This window comes from Megalobrama amblycephala, linkage group LG4 (genome assembly GCF_018812025.1).
Source record: "Megalobrama amblycephala isolate DHTTF-2021 linkage group LG4, ASM1881202v1, whole genome shotgun sequence".
In the NCBI taxonomy this organism is placed as follows: Eukaryota; Metazoa; Chordata; class Actinopteri; order Cypriniformes; family Xenocyprididae; genus Megalobrama; species Megalobrama amblycephala.
In genome coordinates, this window is record NC_063047.1 from 24,279,270 (window position 1) to 24,297,111 (window position 17,842).

A 17,842-nucleotide genomic window follows, 5' to 3' on the forward strand; every position below is an offset into this window, starting at 1 on the left:
ACCTGAGGGTCGGAGTCCAGCTGAGCCCTCACTGTCGGAAGGCATGAGCCCATCCCCCAATGCTGTGATCAATAATTCACCCTCATCTGGAGCCCTGAATGAGAAGTCAGCTGCATCATGTGATGCAACGTCTTACTCATCCCGGAATTCCGCCATATACAACGTGCAAAAAGAGGAATGGGAGGTCCGAAGGGATTTTTCTGGAGGAAGTCTCTAGGGGAGCAGCTGAGGTGACTGAGGTGAGTCGCATTTGCAATGTTGGCATGGTCATGCTCTTGCAGTGACAACATGAACAATCCACGAATGCCATCTCAGTTTAGGGAGAACCTTTAGGGAGAACCCTGAACTTATCACTGATTTAGCAAAAAATATAAATAAATGAAGAATTACAGTTTAGTCCAAAAACAAAATTGCCAGTTTATTCATTTATCTCTCTTTATTTGAACAATACATTTAAAAACACAATTTTCTCTTTTCCATCTCCTTTACTAACATCTTTTCCCTTTCTCTTTCCTTCCCTTCCCCTGTCTTCTCGAGGAGTCATGCTAACCCATATCAGCAAAAAACACCTGCTCACACCATTGCTTTCATAATGACATGAATCCCTCCTGTTCATCCTGCTGTCCAACCTTCCTCTAATCTGCCCATTTCATTAATATTCACCCTGATACATTATAGTTTTGTGTGATCCACCAATCCACGGCTTTTTGTGGTTTGTGTCTCATTGCAAAACAGTAATAAAAAAAAAAATTGTTTTTCATTAAATGGCACACTTATTTCACAGTTTCAGGTCAAAGAAGTCTTGAGTATTCCAGTCTGTTTAAAATAAAGCTGACCATGATCTGGAGTCGATATATATTTATAGTACTTTTTCTGTTTGAATTAGATGAGATACTGTTTTTAATAATAAGAAAAAAAACATTCAGAGTTCAACTGACAAGTGGGAATGATCAGAAACACTTGATTTACAGTTTAGTTTTCCTAGGCAGTTCCTAAGTTCCCAAGCAGATGATCTGGTGGTTTATTTGAAGGAAAACAGTATGACACTAGTCAACTGAGAAAAGCAGTGAGTACACATTCATAGGATGTGAAAATTATTCAATCTATTGCTAATGCAACACCTCTATTCTCTCCCTCTGTTTTTTTCTTTGCAGCCTTTAAACCTGGCAGAAGTGATAATGATGGTCCCTCATTTTACCTTGATTGGTGAAGCCTCAGAATCAGAAAGGAGGTTCGGCAATTCAAGATGTCTAGACATAATCATGTCTCTTTTTTTTTTGTCTGCAGTCATATCTACTCATGCTGTCTTAGTTATTCACACATTTTACGGAATGAAACAAAATGCACATTTTTGAAAATTCCTGACACAAAATGCATTTCATCTCGGTTCCTTCATATTTCTATATGTTCCTTAACTATTTTTCACCAGCCACCAGCCTTATGCTAACATACTTCTGAGTTTCTTTGCTACATAACTGCTCTTAAACATCTAAATAACTTTCAAACAATATATCAATCAATTTGCACAAAAAACCAAAAAACATTGGACCTGAACTTATAATATAAAAAAAACACACAAATTGGCAGCACTAACAGCAACAGTTCCTATTCAGTTTAGTAGGAGTCAATGCACTTCATTCGTTGCTTGTTTATAGGCTAAAAATAACTTTATTTTCAGTCTAAAAAAATACACTCTATCCATCTGTCAATAATAGTCTAGTCTGTATCATACTACTGCAAATCTTCTTTCAGCATATCTTATAGATGAAATCATTTTAGGGCATTGTAGATGGGGAAATGTGTGATTTTAGGATACAAAAGAGGAGTCATTGATCGAAACGAGGAACCAAAACCTGTGTGAAGTAATACGCAAAATAACAGTGTGAGGCTGTGGCTAATATTGCAGTTCAGTTTGACAGAAAAAAATCCCCTTTTCATGTTTTTGCTCTGTGGATTTTCTCAGCACTGTGAAGTCATTATTATTGTGATTTCTCTCGGATTTCGTGTAGCACTCTAACTCCTGCATGGGGTGGTGACATTATAGGTGCCGTCCTCCAGAAACTCATCTTCGCTCAGGCTTATATGAAGGCATGTGTCATTCACAGATGAAGAGAACGGGATGGTTTGCTCATAGCCCAGCGGTGTGGTTGAATGTGGTGGAGTCCCACCATCCACAGCTGGATGATCCTCAGGTAAGCTGCTGCAGGTACTGGATGTGGAGATGAACACGGAGCTCTGGTCATCAGAGGGGTCGTCTCTGGATTGGGGGGATGTAAGGGATTTGCCATTCGAGCGCACGCCAGAATCCTCGCTGGCTGAACATGACACGCTGTTGCCGTTGATGTGAGAATAGAAATCCCCCGGAGAAACAGAACATAGTGTGATATCAGGAAACGAGGAGCTACCGCTCACGTTTGTGTATACGTTCCCATTTACAGGTGTGGCTACAGCTGAAGACCTTGACTCTGCCTCTACACCCGGAGAGAGAGTTCTGTTTGACCGCTTGCGGTTCAGGGGCTGAGGAGGTGGGTCCAGTTTAGGAATGGTTTGTTTATACCTGCGGATACAAAAAGAAAGAAACTTTTGTAGGTCAGTCAGCTTGTCTGGGTAAAATTTGTATATAAAATTACTGACACACAATACCATAAAAGTTTTATAGTACATTTGTCCTAACTAAGCACAATGAAGGAGTCCAATTTGTAAACAAATGTGTGCTTTTTAACAAATCTTTTACATGAAAGGATTGTTTTCGTTCAGTCTGCTTCCTGATTGAACGTGTTGCTAGTTCATTTCGACGTGTTTTACAAGGAAAAAAGAGGCAGAAGAATTATAAAAGAATTGAAAGCGAAGTTATATCTAATTAAACCTAAAACTATTAAAAGAGCTTTTGTTAATTACAATAGAGCTGAAATAAAATAAAATATATTATAAATATAAATAAAAAATTATTTAAAAAAACTTAAATATTGCCTTAGCAACTAACTGAAATTATGTTTAAGTACTAAAATTACTAAAAGTGGAATAAATATAAAGCTAAATAAAAATATTTTAAAATGACAAAAGCCCATAATAAAATTATTAAAACTTAAATTAAAATTAAAAGCTAATTGAAAATATTAATAAATACTTTAAAATTTTAAAAGTAATCTAGGGATGTAAACTATATATAGGCTTATAAAATAGATATGCTTGTCATTTTAGAGTAAAAGATTTACGATTTTTACATATGGGATGCTTTCTGGAGTCTACTAGATGCAGTAAGAGCATGCAAATTAATAAATTATGATAAGATGACTGTGTTTTGAATCAGTTGAGTAAATGTTTCAGGGACTTACAACAAGTGAATTTACTGAACAAATCTTTTTAGTGAATCAATTCAAAAGATTCCCATTGACACCCACAAAAAAAAAGAAAAAAAAGAAAAAAAAAGATTTAAATTGATCATTGATTTTTAAATGTACAGTTATATAGATCTGTGACCAATAAGATCCCAGTGGGCGGGGCAACAGCACAGCAACAGCACAGCGCTGTAGAAATAGAACCCAGTCAAAATATCCTATCGCTTGTCATGATTGCAGCTAATGAGCAGCTGATACATGGAAGAAGGATGGCTTTTATCATGTCATGTCTGGTCAAGACATTGTGTCAGAACTGTAGGAAAATGTACAGAAATCACACCAGGGAGATGAGCTTGTGATGCACAATGCTGAATCATCAAAAAGAGCTCATACACAATTCTTTAAGACAGTCTACATTCTGCATGTGTGTGTGTGTGTGTGTGCGCACTTATCTCTGTCCCACAGTTCCCCTGCTGGGTGAATTAAGTAGAGAAAGAGTGGGGAGAGAGAAAATGGGAGACATAGCTGCAGGTTCTTGTATTGATGGCTCTACTAAAAATAACTGCAATGCAGTCACTCAGCATGGGACAGAGAAAGCACAACATAAGACTCTCTATCTCTCTCACTCACACACACACAAAATCAACTCAAATCATATGATATGCAAAAACATAGATACTATACTTTCATAGATACCATATAGCAGGCTAAGTTAGACTGAAACATTTTCTTAGTGGTACTTCCCTTGCAAAATACGGCACACTGCTCATGGGTGGTTCTCATGGTGTTGCTATGCAGTTTCTAAGATGTATGGAGTGTTTTTTTTTTGTGTTGCTATGCAGTTGCTAGGTGGCTTGTCATTGATTGATTATTGTTTCAAATTTAAAGAGCCCATCCCCAAGTTTCTATGATGTTCAGCTCCCTAGATACAGCTGCACTTGTTTTTTTCATCTGTTTTATCAAAGTTTTGAGTCTGATCTGTTAAAGCAATAATATACTTTTCCACACAAGGTGTTTGTTCAAATCCCTAATCATACATATAAACAATAGTACAATGATAGACTAATAAATACACATACAATCCAACATTTTCAGTATAACTTTACAAACAAAGCAACTACCATTTGATCTTGGACCTTGGCTGCAAGTGTAAGAATATTCTGTTTCTTTTCCACTTTCTCTCCTTCCCCTAATTAGCATATGATCACATCAGCAGTCCTGTCTAGCACCCGACCAACCGCTGTCACATCTCCTCCTCCACATCTTTCCAGAGAGCACTCATCACCTCATCTTAGGGCACCTCATATTGACTCATCTTTCTGTGGGTGTCCAAAGCCAAGTCATTTAATTTTCAATATTTTTCCACAATATATCCTCTCCTGTAGAGTATTGCAATGACTTTCAGTGTACACGTACAGTACAGTTATATATGTGTGTGTCTGTAAATGTAAAGAGCCTTGATAAATCTTGAGAATATTTTGAATAGCGGTGGCTCTTGTGGAATTGTGATGAAATGTTGCACCAGCCATTTAATAAGTCTGATAATATAACCTTAAGTCGTGTAAAATGCATTAATAAAGAATGAGCTTAATTTACTCCTCATAATGCAAAATCTCATTTTTCAATGTCGCACTTGTTAAACCTTTACAGAGGCACAGGAGCTGCGGATGGGGGCTGCTACTGATATATTGTGTTCATCAGATGAAATATTAAAAGCTCCCTGAGAGAGAACATTAGACTTGCTCCTGATCATGGTAATGTGTGTATATGTAGATGGATACTAATTCTTGAAGGGGAATTTAGTGTGTGTGAAGTCTACATATACATGCATAATAAAGTATTTTAATCCTGATTTATTCCCTTTAAAACCCTGTTGATATTTGTCACCAAGTGAAGCACAAACACATACACAACAAAGTTCTCTCTTTCAGCTTCCATTTATAGAGTCAGACTCCTCTTATTTGAGGTTATACTGTATTTACAGTATATATTAGGGCCGTCGATTTAACGCGTAAATTAGATTAATTAATTACGGTGAAAAATAATGTGTTCAAATTATTAATGCATGTAACACACTTGCCCCGCCTCAGACCAACATAGGTCATCTGACATTTCATACAGTTGACTGATGACGAATATGATGCAAAACAACAACTCATTGCATGATGGAGCCAATAAAATGTAGTTAGAATGTCTCAAAAATTCAAGATATGTTCGTATTATGTAATACTTGAATTTAAGATATGTAAAAAGATTTTTGTCTCATATTTGCATTGTATGATATTGTTAAGGAGCAACGAAAACAATAGCCTATCACACGAGTGCTGTTTTTCTGTCCAGAATAGCAAGCGTGCAAATACAAAACTGATTTTATACAATAGTTCAATAAATAAGAAGTTAATATTGTGTTATTTTAGACATAATATTCTGTTTTGCTCAATTTTGCCAATGAAAATAGAAAGACAAAGTAGAACTGTTTGCCTCAGAGCAACAAACGATTATTTTGATAATCGATTAATCTATCGATTATTAGAACGATTAATCGACTAATCATAGATTATTGCACTGATTAATCAGTAAGCTTTGTTCGATTATTCTACTTTAGCAATTAGTTAAAATATTGAGTTATACTGTACTTTAACTAGTAAATAAAACAAGGAAATCACTTCAGCTTTTAAAAGTGTATTTTTAATCATTTTCAAGCCAACTGAATAGACCAATATCCTTCAGGTTAAAAAAATATAATGTAATTATGTGGGTTTTTTTTGAAAAATGAAACAACATACATACATACACACACATATTATATATATATATATATATATATATATATATATATATATATATATATATATATATATATATAGTATATTAGTAATATTGACTGAATTTAAAAGCTCAGAGCTTCTGCTTACGCTCGCTGATCAATGTTTACATTGACGAAACAAAAGAGAGACGATGGTATTGGTGCTGCTAAGTGGAATTATGCAATGGAGGAAAGGTTCTTAGAGCTATGACAACAATACTCCTGCCTTTATGATGTTTCCTTGAAGCACTACCACAACAGAGTGAGAAAAAAAAGATGGAAAACGATAGCAGGGGTGCATTAGCATTAAACTATCATGGCACTTCGGTTTCCACTCTTGTTTCCAGAAGTCTGTCGCTAGTTGCACCTTCTTCTCTATGACATCATGCACGTCGTTAAAGACGGCAAGCCATGATTTGTCGGGAAGCAACGTGTACTCTGACATGTTTCTTGTCCAGGACACAAGAATTAAGAAGTAAAAAGTGCATAATCTGACACAGTGACTGACACACTTAAAGTTAATAAAAAAAATGCAATAACACTGTTACTTTAATTGTATTTAAATAGTATAGAATTTTAATATCAGCCATAAAATAAAATTAAAAAATGTATTTTCATTTCAATGCATCTCTTGATACACCTATCGTTATGAGGAAATTCCATAGGCGTAATGGTTTTTAAACTGAGCTAATCACATTTTCTAGCCCTTAACCCTTTATTCACAGAAAACTTTCTGCTTTTTAAATTTTTAATAAAAATATTTGTAAAAAAATATTTAAATAAAAAATATGCATGTTTTTGTGAATTGTGAGTACATTCCATATATACGTAATGGTTTTTATACTGTACAAACCGTATTTTCTATCGCCCTACACTTAAAACCATCACAGGAAACTGTGCACATTTTTACTTTCTCAAAAACTCATTCTGTATGATTTATAAGCCTTTTAAAAAATGGGGATATGGGGTAATGTCCTCATAAGTCACCCTCTCCTTGTAATACCTATGTCATTCCCATGTCATTATACAAATTTGTGTCCTCATATGTCACAAAAACACACACACACACACACACACACACACACACACACACACACACACACACACACACACACACACACACACACACACACACACACACAGCATGATTTTATATTGTACAAGCTATATATTCTATCCCTTAACCTACCCTACCCCTAAACCTACTATTCACAGAAAATAGTACCCACAATGCCTTTGATATCACTGTCTTTGTGGGGACATTTGCTGCTCACAATGTAGGGTGTACCAGGACACACACATAGTAAATCCATCATTCCAGAAATCTGAGCACACGCGCACCCTATACTCATCATTCATCGTCCATTTAGCATGCCAATGTAATTAAAGAAAGTGCAATTACAGTTATACTCACAGGAGGTTGGTAAAGTGGAGAAGAGAAGAGAGGAGTGGAGAGGAAACAGAAATCAGCGATTTCAGACAAAGGAAGAGAGGTCAGGTGAGGGAATGAGATGGATAGAGGGTATCAGAGAGGGTTAGAAGAAGATTAGAGAGAAGGCTGTTACAGGAGGAAGTGGATAATCAGAAGGGGGGGCTCCTCACACGTGCACCTGAGCAGAGAAAAACAAAAAATAAGTCTCTCCCCCTTTCACCACACACGCACAAATCCTCTTCACCTAAACACAATCATCTAGAAAATCATCTGATCTGACTCCCACTGCAACACTGCAATTACGATCACTGTATAATGCCCAATTCCCTTTCCATTAACTTCTATTGTTTTTATACTGAGCTAATGACTTAATCTATCCAGTAGCCAATAAATTAACTTTTACATCATCTTTCTGTATCTTTACATTTTCATAAGGACAGTTTGTATGTTTATTCATGTTTTTTTTTATTGTGGGGAAGTTCCCCAATGCAGACTCTCTCTCTCTCTCTCTGTCTCTCTCTCACACACACACACACACACACACACACACACACACACACACACACACACACACACACACACACACACACACACACACACACACACACTTGTAATTAGTCTCAGTAGCAGTAATCAAGCAGCAAGTGGAGATTATAGAAGATCAATACGACAGCAGATAGGCTAATCCATGACATTAAATCCATCCATGCATTCATCCCTCCTCACATTAACACAAACACACAAATGGACACACAAACAAGCACAAGATCACGAGGCCATGAAAACTGACTGTGAGCCACAGTGCTGAATTCATCTAAAAAGTCAGCAGAGAGTTTCTGGATGAGCAGATAATAAATAAGCAATAGCACATGTAGAGAGGGATAAAAGAACAGACAGGACATGAACAGAGGGGAGCAAGAAGTGAGGAGTTTCAAAGCAATAAAGAAAGAAAAGAGATGGCCCTTATGACTGGGACTGGAGGGATGGACAGATTCCAACTCCAGCAGATGAGTTCACGCTGACATTAACACGACGGGAGTGACAGATAAATGAACAAATGATGGGCAGGTGCATAAAACCACAGTCATAGTGAGGAGTCACTGCGAGACACACACTGAGCTCCAGCAGACACACACATGACATGACACACTGAAGTCCTGTCTGACAGTTTCTATAGTGTGGCTCTACTTCCTCATCCCCAGAGTTTTGGCATATACTGCATTGTATAGTTTGGAGTATACAACTCATAGACTGCATACTGTCCAGCAAGTTAAATGAACTTTACAAACTGGTGGGTCGTATGGTGACAAAAGCTTATTAAAGTGGGATTTGTCAGTGTGTCGTATGGACTCTTATTCTACCTGACAGAATTAAGGCTGTACCGAAGACGTCAGGTTTGACCAATCAGATGAAAGGGGTGTTTCAATGCCAACCACATGTGTGAATGAAATATCAAAGCCATAAATCTGTAAACCATAAACGAAAAATGAGAAATTGAGCTGAAATTTCACTTTCCATTTGTTAAACTAAACGAAAAAGGACAAAACGAATAGATGAGCAGTCTTTTCATTTCTCATTATTCAATTCCAAATAGGAAATTAAATGATCAAAACGTACACAGACCCTGCATATTTACATATTTAAGTCATTTTAAGTTCATCTCTCTCTGTCTATAATAGTATAATATACTATCCTTTAAATGTTTTTATCCTTTATCCTTTAAATGTTTTAAATGTTATAATGTTAATGATGAAATAACATTACTTTTGAAAATAAGAAATGTAATTTATTCCTGTGTAATATTTATGTAATTATGTATTGTGAAATATATATATATATATATATAACATTATATACGTCTTTACTTTCACTTTTGATTTTGATCAATTTCATGTGTCTTAATGTTTTTTTAAAGTATTAATGTTTTAACAAAAAAATCTTACTACCCCAAAAACTGCACAGCATTAATATTCTGATTATGTAAGTGGCATGTAAAAATGTTAACCTGATTGCTACAACTGACCACAACAAGGTCAAGCCCTAAATATTTCAGTTTAGAAATCAGAGACAAAATCAAAGGCAGCTGTATTCATTTTGAGTCATCACCTTGTTTTGAATATCTACCATATCTGAATATGTATTAACTGCATGGAGTAATGGGACTAATGGGACTATGGACTAATATGTTCACATCAGATATTCGGAAAAAAAAAGTAAATATTCATTTTTCAAAGTAAAGCATTAACCAGTGTATAGAGAATGAATTTCAGGTAAATGTGGTCATGATCATGAGGTCATTTGACAATGATGTAGTGTTTTACATTGAAAGGTTTATGGTAGTTTCATATACTGCACACACACAGTATATACAGTAAGCAGTTATTAGCATTCCATTCTGAACACAGCCATAAGTATTTCCTGCATATGCCCTGATTAAATCCACCTGTGTCTTGCTAGTTCATTTGTGAATATACGGTACAGCCCATGTGTAGTGTTGCCTGTCTGTACCCAAGCTCATTATGGTAAGTGCTATGAGTATTGTCTTTCAAAACAAGTCTAGTCAGAAGTCTTTATTCTTTCCTTTAATAAAATGCAGTTGGATTTAGTGCTGGGCTGGCTTTGAACTTTCGGCTACAACAAAAAATCAGAACTCAGCCTCACCCAGAACTTTCCTTCTGACCTTAATATGCATAACGCATAATAAAAACAATACATGCTATGCTAATTTATGTATTTCCACAGCAAATCGTTCATGATGTGAGTGTGAGTCTTTCCCTGGACCTGTGAGTGTGTTGTTAGTGTATATAAACAAATCAGTAGGTGTTTGTATGCGTGTGTGTGTGAGGTGTTCTACAAGCTCTAAATTGCTCTAATAAAGTGTGAAAATTAATGTTTTCTGTGTGGGAGAGACTGCAGCTATCCACAGGGACACGGATAATTGTGAAATAAATCACTCTCCCAGACAGACGCACACATACTCTTGAATTCATTTACGGACACACAAACAAACACACACACACACACACACACACACACACACACACACACACACACACACACACACACACACACACACACACACAGAAATCGAGAAGCAAGCACATATGTATACGAGCACAAAAACGCATATATATTCACAATCTTTTTGCTACAGAAAATAGAGCCATCTTAGACTAACTAACCAAGACAGCTAATCAAAGCAAAAAAAACCCTCTCTAACTAGCAGGAGAAGTGATGAAGAAGGAATGTGTTTGGGTGAACGTGTGTGCTGCAAAGCTCAGCAACTGTTTCTCATAGGTGCTAACCACATTCAGAGAGCAATGAATGTGCAGTGCTCTAACAAAGGTCAAAATTTTCCATTACTGTTCAAGGAAACCTGTCTGCCAGAAGTCAGAGTGGAAAGATTGCTCTCCGCCTTCTAATACACTTTCATTAGATTTGTTTACATTGCTCACAACCAATATCCATTCCAAAAAGTCTGCTGTCTGCATGGAGTGCAGAGACAGAGGAGAGAGGAAAGGAGGAGGTCAGAGAAGAGGTGGGAGTATGTGAACTAGTTTAAGAAAACCCAAACACCAGCCAAATGTGGTAAAAAAGTCAAATCTTCACAAACATAAACATCGGCTCGTTTTCAACATTTTGGAGAGTCTGAGATCCATAATGTCTGACTCTCACTAACTTTTTTCTGTTGTGTTACTGGGTTTGTTTTGGTGCTGGTCTACTCTGTTCCATAAACTGACACACTGTGTGATTATTTTGTCCAGATGTTGCAGCTCAAATTTCAGATCTAACCGACAGTATGTTTAAATTACAGATCGGAAAGGAGCAATTTCACTGACTAAGAAAAAGGAAACTTTCAACGCAATCAAAAGTGCTCTAACATTGCCTTTCTGCACTTCCTGATCTCATTTTTTGCCAGAATGTCATATTTTCCTGTGATGGCAAAGCTGAATTTTTAGCAGCCATTACTCTTCATTGTCACATGACCTTTTGAAAACCACTGTAATATGCTGATTTGGTGCTCAAGAAACAGTTATTATCTAATTATTATTATTCCATTCCACTGGCCCTGCGTTCGTTCCGTAAGTTGAATAGGGAAGGCGCAGGACATACAGCGTAAGCTTTTTGAAGAATACGGAAAGCGGAAGCACTTGCAAAGCGATCATTTGTGTTTATAAAGCATACACGTTTGTATTTTTTTAGAAAATCAATCGTTTTGCTAGATAAGACCCTTATTCCTCGTCTGGTATCGTTTAAAGCCCTTTGAAGCTGCACTGAAACTGTAATTTCGACCTTCAACCGTTTGGAGACCATTGAAGTCCACAATAAGGAGAATAATTCTGGAATGTTTTCATCAAAAACCTTAATTTCTTTTCGACTGAAAAAAGAAAGGCATGAACATCTTGGATGACATGGGGGTGAGTAAATTATCAGGAAAATTTTATTTGAAAGTGGACTAATCCTTTAAGTGCTACTGTCTTGTGTCTTCACCTGTCATCAAGTGCCACTGAATTCCGAGCTTCTAGCTTAGCGACTTCCTTTCTCGCTGCATCCACTCCAACTTCACTTCTTGCACTTGCTGGATTCCTGTTGGCTGTAATGGTGGGAGCACCACGCAGGTTGAGCAGATTGAGGTAGGACTCAGCGTGGGAGGAGACAGGAGGGTTTTCTGGCTGTCCTGCGGGAGTGGAGGTGACGGGCTGGTCTGAGCAAGGAGTGTAGAGGTTCTTCAGGTTGAGAGAGAGAGATCGAGTGGGCACACTACTCCATGGTGAGTCTTCTTCTAGAAGAGAGAAATTCAAATTTGAGGCATAAAGAAAAAGTCTTAATAGCCAACCTGAAAAATGAAGCTTATTACTGAAAAATCAGCTATTGGGAGACTGACCGTACAGTAGCCCCTTAATGACAGACACTGAAGGGCATAATGGTGACAGAAAATTTCAATAACTCTCCAGATGACAGATCACAGCAATCAGTCAGTACATCACCACCACTGCACCAAGCATAAGCTTATGCATACTTTCTCTCTCTCTCTCGGAAAGTCGGCAAGGAGCCCAGTGCTGAAGAATCAATCCCAATAAACTACTGCACTAAACTTTGAAATAGATTAGTGTACACCAACCAACTCAATAACATCCCAGCCTGCCAAAAAACAATGTGTGTGTCTATGAATGTAATAGTGTGCAACACTGACCGCCCACTTTTTCAGCAGCCTGGGTTCTGGAAGTATTTTCCCAATCCCATTCATTTTCTTTGTTGAAAAATCTTAAATAAAAAGTTCTTAGCTATGAACCAAACCAACTAGCTCAGAGATAAATCACAACAATATAATGTTTGACTTAAAGGATTAGTTCACTTTCAAATGAAAATTAGCCCAAGCTTTACTCACACTCAAGCCACCCTAGGTGTATATGACTTTCTTCTTTCTGATGAACACAATCAGAGATATTTTAATAAATATCCTGACGCATCTGAGCTTTATAATGGCAGTGAACAGGACCAACGAGTATGAGCTGAAGAAAGTGCTTCCATCCACATCCATCCATCATAAACATATTCTACACGGCTCCGGGGGGTTAATAAAGGCCTTATGAATCGGCATCGCTTTGCTTCAGAAGGCCTTTATTAACCCCCCGGAGCTGTGTGGATTACGTTTATGATGGATGGATGTGGATGGAGACACTTTCTTCAGCTCATACTTGTTGATTCTCGCTCACTTCCATTATAAAGCTCGGATGCGTCAGGATATTTATTAATATTTCTCCGACTGTGTTCATCAGAAAGAATAAAGTCATATACACCTAGGATGGCTTGATGGGCACAAAAAATACATTTATTTAGCAAACAAACAATTTATTAAAAAACAAACAAACATGTATTTAAATTCTCTTTAATATATGCACTACCCTTCAAAAGTTTGGGGTAGGTAAACTTTATTAATGTTTTTAAGAGAAGTCTCAATTTGATCAAAAATACAGTTATAATATGAAATATTGCAAAATATTCAAATATTTAATTTGCTGTAGAGAGACTAATTTTATTAGATCATTTGCAGTGCTCTATGGGAGTGACTCCTTTCAGGATTATAGGTAGTGTTGTGTTTGCACATGTGTGTCTTACTCTGTGTGGCTCCACTGACTCTGATCTCCAGTTGGTTGAGGTGTTTCACCAGCAGGGCTGTATGTTGCAGTAAGTCTCGGTTCTGCAGCAGCAGCTGGTGAGTTCTGGCCTGCGCCTCCATGCGGGCAGCCGTCTCCGCAGCAAGCTGATCCTTTAGAAGCTGCACCTACAGCAGGGACACGCTCAGTCAAGACTAGGGAATCACAAAATGACTTACAAGTAGAATATTACAGTGAGTGAAATGAATCTTAGATCAAGTAATCCCAGTCCTTCTCTAACTTCTAACTTAATAAGTTTTTATTCAAAAATGTTAATCAATAATTTTCAAGGAATCTAAAGTGGTTTCCTGCAAATGAAAGAGACCTTTATTTTGTTGGCTTGGATGTTTGGGAGGTTCAGCCCACAGAAAAGAAAACAAGATCTCTAATATCTCAGTTTCCCATAATAACACCCAGATAAATAGAGAATCTCCTCTACAGCAGTGGTTCTCCAATGTTTTGACTTCAAGGCCCCCTACTGTTAATGACAATATTTGAAGATATTTCTAATACGTCTGCTATAATGACAAAGCTGCTCATTTTCAAACTTTTTATTTAAAGAAACTAGGAGTGGCAATATAATCAAATAATTAAATAAAATAATAATACAAGTTCATCATTTTTTTTAAACTTACAAATAGAAATTTCCCAATAAAATTTTACAAAGCTTCACAAAATGTATATGCATGATTTGTTTATATATTTATAATTAAAAAAAAATTAATTATCTATGATTTTTAATTTTCATTTGACATTACACTTTTAAAATTCCCTCATGTAGTATATGCAGGTTGTCGATAATATAAGAAATATGATGTATAATATCTTGATTTTTAGATGTATTAGCTTATCTTAAAGGGTTAGTTCACCCAAAAATGAAAATTCTGTCATTTATTACTCACCCTCATGCCATTCCACATGCCGTTCGGAACGCAAATTAAGATATTTTTATTGAAATCCAATGGCTTAGTGAGGCCTGCATAGGGAGCAATGACATTTCCTCTCTCAAGATCCATAAAGGTACTAAAAACATATTTAAATCAGTTCATGTGAGTACAGTGGTTCAATATTAATATTATAAAGCAGCACTTCTCAAAGTCCGGACTCCGGTCTGGATCCGGACCCGGAGGGAATTCAATCCGGACCCGCCTCCATTTCGTATTTCAACAGCAGTAATTGTGTGTAAGGGATTAAAAATCTGGATTTCCTACTTTGATAAACGCATGTCAAAATCATTTTTTTTAGTGTTTTATGTCTTTTTGGAGATGGTCCGAAATTAAAGCGAAGGCGAGATATTTAAAGTTTTCCTCCGTGATTCAGTTGCCATGACAACGAGTCATGCGCGACGCGACACTTCACGCGCAGTAAGCGTTTGAATGGGTGTGGAGCAGTGGTTCTCAACCTGCGGCCCGGCACAAATGTAAATGCGGGCCGCGATATGCCGACCACAATAATAATAATAATAATAATAATAATTAGCATACAATTTATTTTTGTTTTAAAATTTAAAATAAAGTGAATTATTAAAAAAATATAAATGAGCTATAATGCTTTATTTGTCATATAAAATAATTTTGGTGAGCATTTATTATTTTCAGACATCAGGCAATGTAGGCTAATGACGCAATCACTCAGTTAACGAAACACAAGTGCGCGCTTAGGAAGAATTCAAACAGTAGCCATTAATTTTGTAAATTTAAGCCTCAAAATGGTCAAATTTGTTATTAAAGGAGAAAAACTAAATGTGGAAGATAAAATGAAGGAACAGATGCAAACAAGAAGAGTCGCAGCATCAGCAGTAAAGGTAAGAAGAATAGAAGAATCAGTTTGCTGTTAGGCCTAATGAGCGAGATGGGCAGCCTTCCTGTTTGCTCTGTAGTAAAGTACTTGACAAGCAAAACCTACAATTTCAAAAGACTGAACTGTGAATTCGATGTGTTTGTTTGTTTGTATTTTAAATCAGTAAAATAACCGCATCAGCGCACCGCGGCTGGAATGAGCCCAACTCTGCGCGCGCGCTCGCGGATCCGATGCTGCGCGAGGGATTGCGACATGACAGAATGCTTGATATCGTCAGGGATTGTAATTAGCCTACAGTGCGCTCAGTGTTGTTTGTAAAAAGAGCTGAGTAACATTTGCTTATTAGGGCATTTATGTGATTGTTTGGTGACTATTGCGATGATGTTGAAGAGAGTCATAAAGTCATACAGAATTAAATAGCAACTTAAAGTGATTGTATATACAGTTTGTGTGTTCATTGAGCATTACTGATTATTATTGTAAAGCTAATGTCAGTAAGTTAGTTTTTATTTGTTATTTATTGTGTGCAACATCTAAGTATAATAATAGTATTATCTGCTAATACCATAACATTAAATCTGATTAGTTTGCATTGATGACGTCATATGTAAATTATATGCGGACCGTGAGACTTGCACTTGGACCATTGTGCGGCCCACTGGGAAAAACGTTTGAGAACCACTGTTATAAAGCGATGAGAATATATTTTGTGTGCGCCAAAAAAAAACAAAAAACGACTTATATAGTGATGGCCGATTTAAAACACTGCTTCAGGAAGCTTCGGAGCATAATGAATTAGTGTGTCGAATCAGCGGTTTGGAGCAACAAAGTCACATGATTTCAGCAATTTGGCGGTTTGACACGCTATCCGAATCATGATTCGACACAGAAGAATCATATCACTCCGAAGCTTCATGAAGCAGTGTTTTGAAATCGGTCATCACTAAATAAGTCGTTATTTTGTTTTTTTTGGCTCACCAAAAATATTCTCGTCGCTTTATCATATTAACATTGAACCACTGTACTCACATGAACTGATTTAAATATGTTTTTAGTACATTAACGGATCTTGAGAGAGGAAATGTCATTGCTGGCTATGGAGGCCTCACTGAGCCACTGGATTTCAACAAAAATATCTTAATTTGTGTTCCGAAGATTAACGAAGGTCTTACGGGTGTGGAACGGCATGAGGGTGAGTAATGACATTATTTTCATTTTTGGGTGAACTAACCCTTTAAGCTTTGTTTAAAAACTGCAATCAAACTTCAAAGATTGAAAAATAAGCTGCTATCCACTTTAATTTTGTCTCATTTGTTAAGAAATTTTCTAGGGAATTTTAGGAGAAACATCTGAAACAAGGTTTATACCTAAAGGTAGCTACAGTAAAAACTGTATTAAGTCCCCTGAGATATGAAAGAGCAACCTCTGAGCAATATCATTTTTCTCTGGGTGGGCGGTGAACGTACATCAATCTCTTTTTCCAAGCTATTGCTATGCAGTAGCATGACTGTGCTGAATCAGAGCTAAGAGCACATCAACTTCCTCTCTCTCACACAGGACATTATAACCGTAATCATCTGAACCTTATACAGTATCCCAAATGAGAACAAATATCATTAGTCAGAGACAGAATGACAAAAATGACTCAATAAATGAACAAGCAAATGCATGAAGATGATGATTGACTGTATCAGCATTGTTCTGTCTCCTTCCCTATATTTATCTTTGCTTCTTCTGGTTATGGTAAATGATTTGGGCTTATAGGGCATGTGAGTGCTCTTTAACAAAGGTTATCAGAAATAATTTCACCAGAGAGAAATGAAAAGGGTTGTGGAGAAAATCTGTTCTCTGGGTGGATGATTGTCAAACTGCCTGAAAATATGAAATCAATGGCTGCATTTTCTATGGAGTTGTAGCGCCTCCTAGTGTAAGGAAAGGGTAGAAGCAACATCTTACCTGCGCTACAGCGATCTGTGTTTGTTGTTGCTGCTGTAGCAGCTGTTGTTGGAGTAACTGCAGGTGGTGTTGGGTGGCCAAAGGTGTGAGAGTAGGAGAGCAAGGGCTGCTCGGGGATAATGTGTAGAGAGAGACACCCTCCAGGTCTTGTAAAGACTGAGAGATGGAAAATGAGAGTAAGAGAGAGAAGAGGAAAAAAAAGTTAACACACTATTTGCTTCCTGAAACATTTTTTCCTGTGAAACATCAATTCTTTTGTCACCTACTTTTAAATTTAGTCTAAGTTATATAATAAACTTTTATCATATTTAGTCAACCAGTCATGTTTTTGTGTAGTCAAGTTTTAGTTGAC

The 17,842-nt window shown here is 36.9% G+C and overlaps 1 protein-coding gene and 1 long non-coding RNA gene across 4 annotated transcripts in view; one reads left to right on the plus strand and one right to left on the minus strand.

Annotated features, from left to right (window-relative positions):
• Window positions 1-421: 421 nt before the first annotated feature.
• The window catches only part of si:dkey-34e4.1 (carboxyl-terminal PDZ ligand of neuronal nitric oxide synthase protein), a 49,866-nt gene continuing 32,445 nt past the window's right edge, over window positions 422-17,842 (minus strand). For 2 of the 3 annotated variants that reach the window (XM_048188489.1, XM_048188490.1), the window contains 4 exons: window positions 17,491-17,646; window positions 13,697-13,862; window positions 12,068-12,359; window positions 422-2,557 (listed from right to left, as the gene is read on the minus strand). In XM_048188489.1, the coding sequence (XP_048044446.1) occupies window positions 2,014-2,557; window positions 12,068-12,359; window positions 13,697-13,862; window positions 17,491-17,646 (1,158 nt within the window). In that variant the 3' untranslated portion in view covers window positions 422-2,013. Of the gene's footprint in view, window positions 2,558-7,558; window positions 7,755-12,067; window positions 12,360-13,696; window positions 13,863-17,490; window positions 17,647-17,842 lie in introns of all 3 variants that reach the window. The other variant, XR_007184621.1, reaches the window with a different exon arrangement.
• LOC125267147 lies at window positions 2,439-4,933 on the plus strand. The gene is made up of 2 exons (XR_007184622.1): window positions 2,439-2,525; window positions 4,536-4,933. It is a non-coding gene; the product is annotated as an uncharacterized LOC125267147 (long non-coding RNA).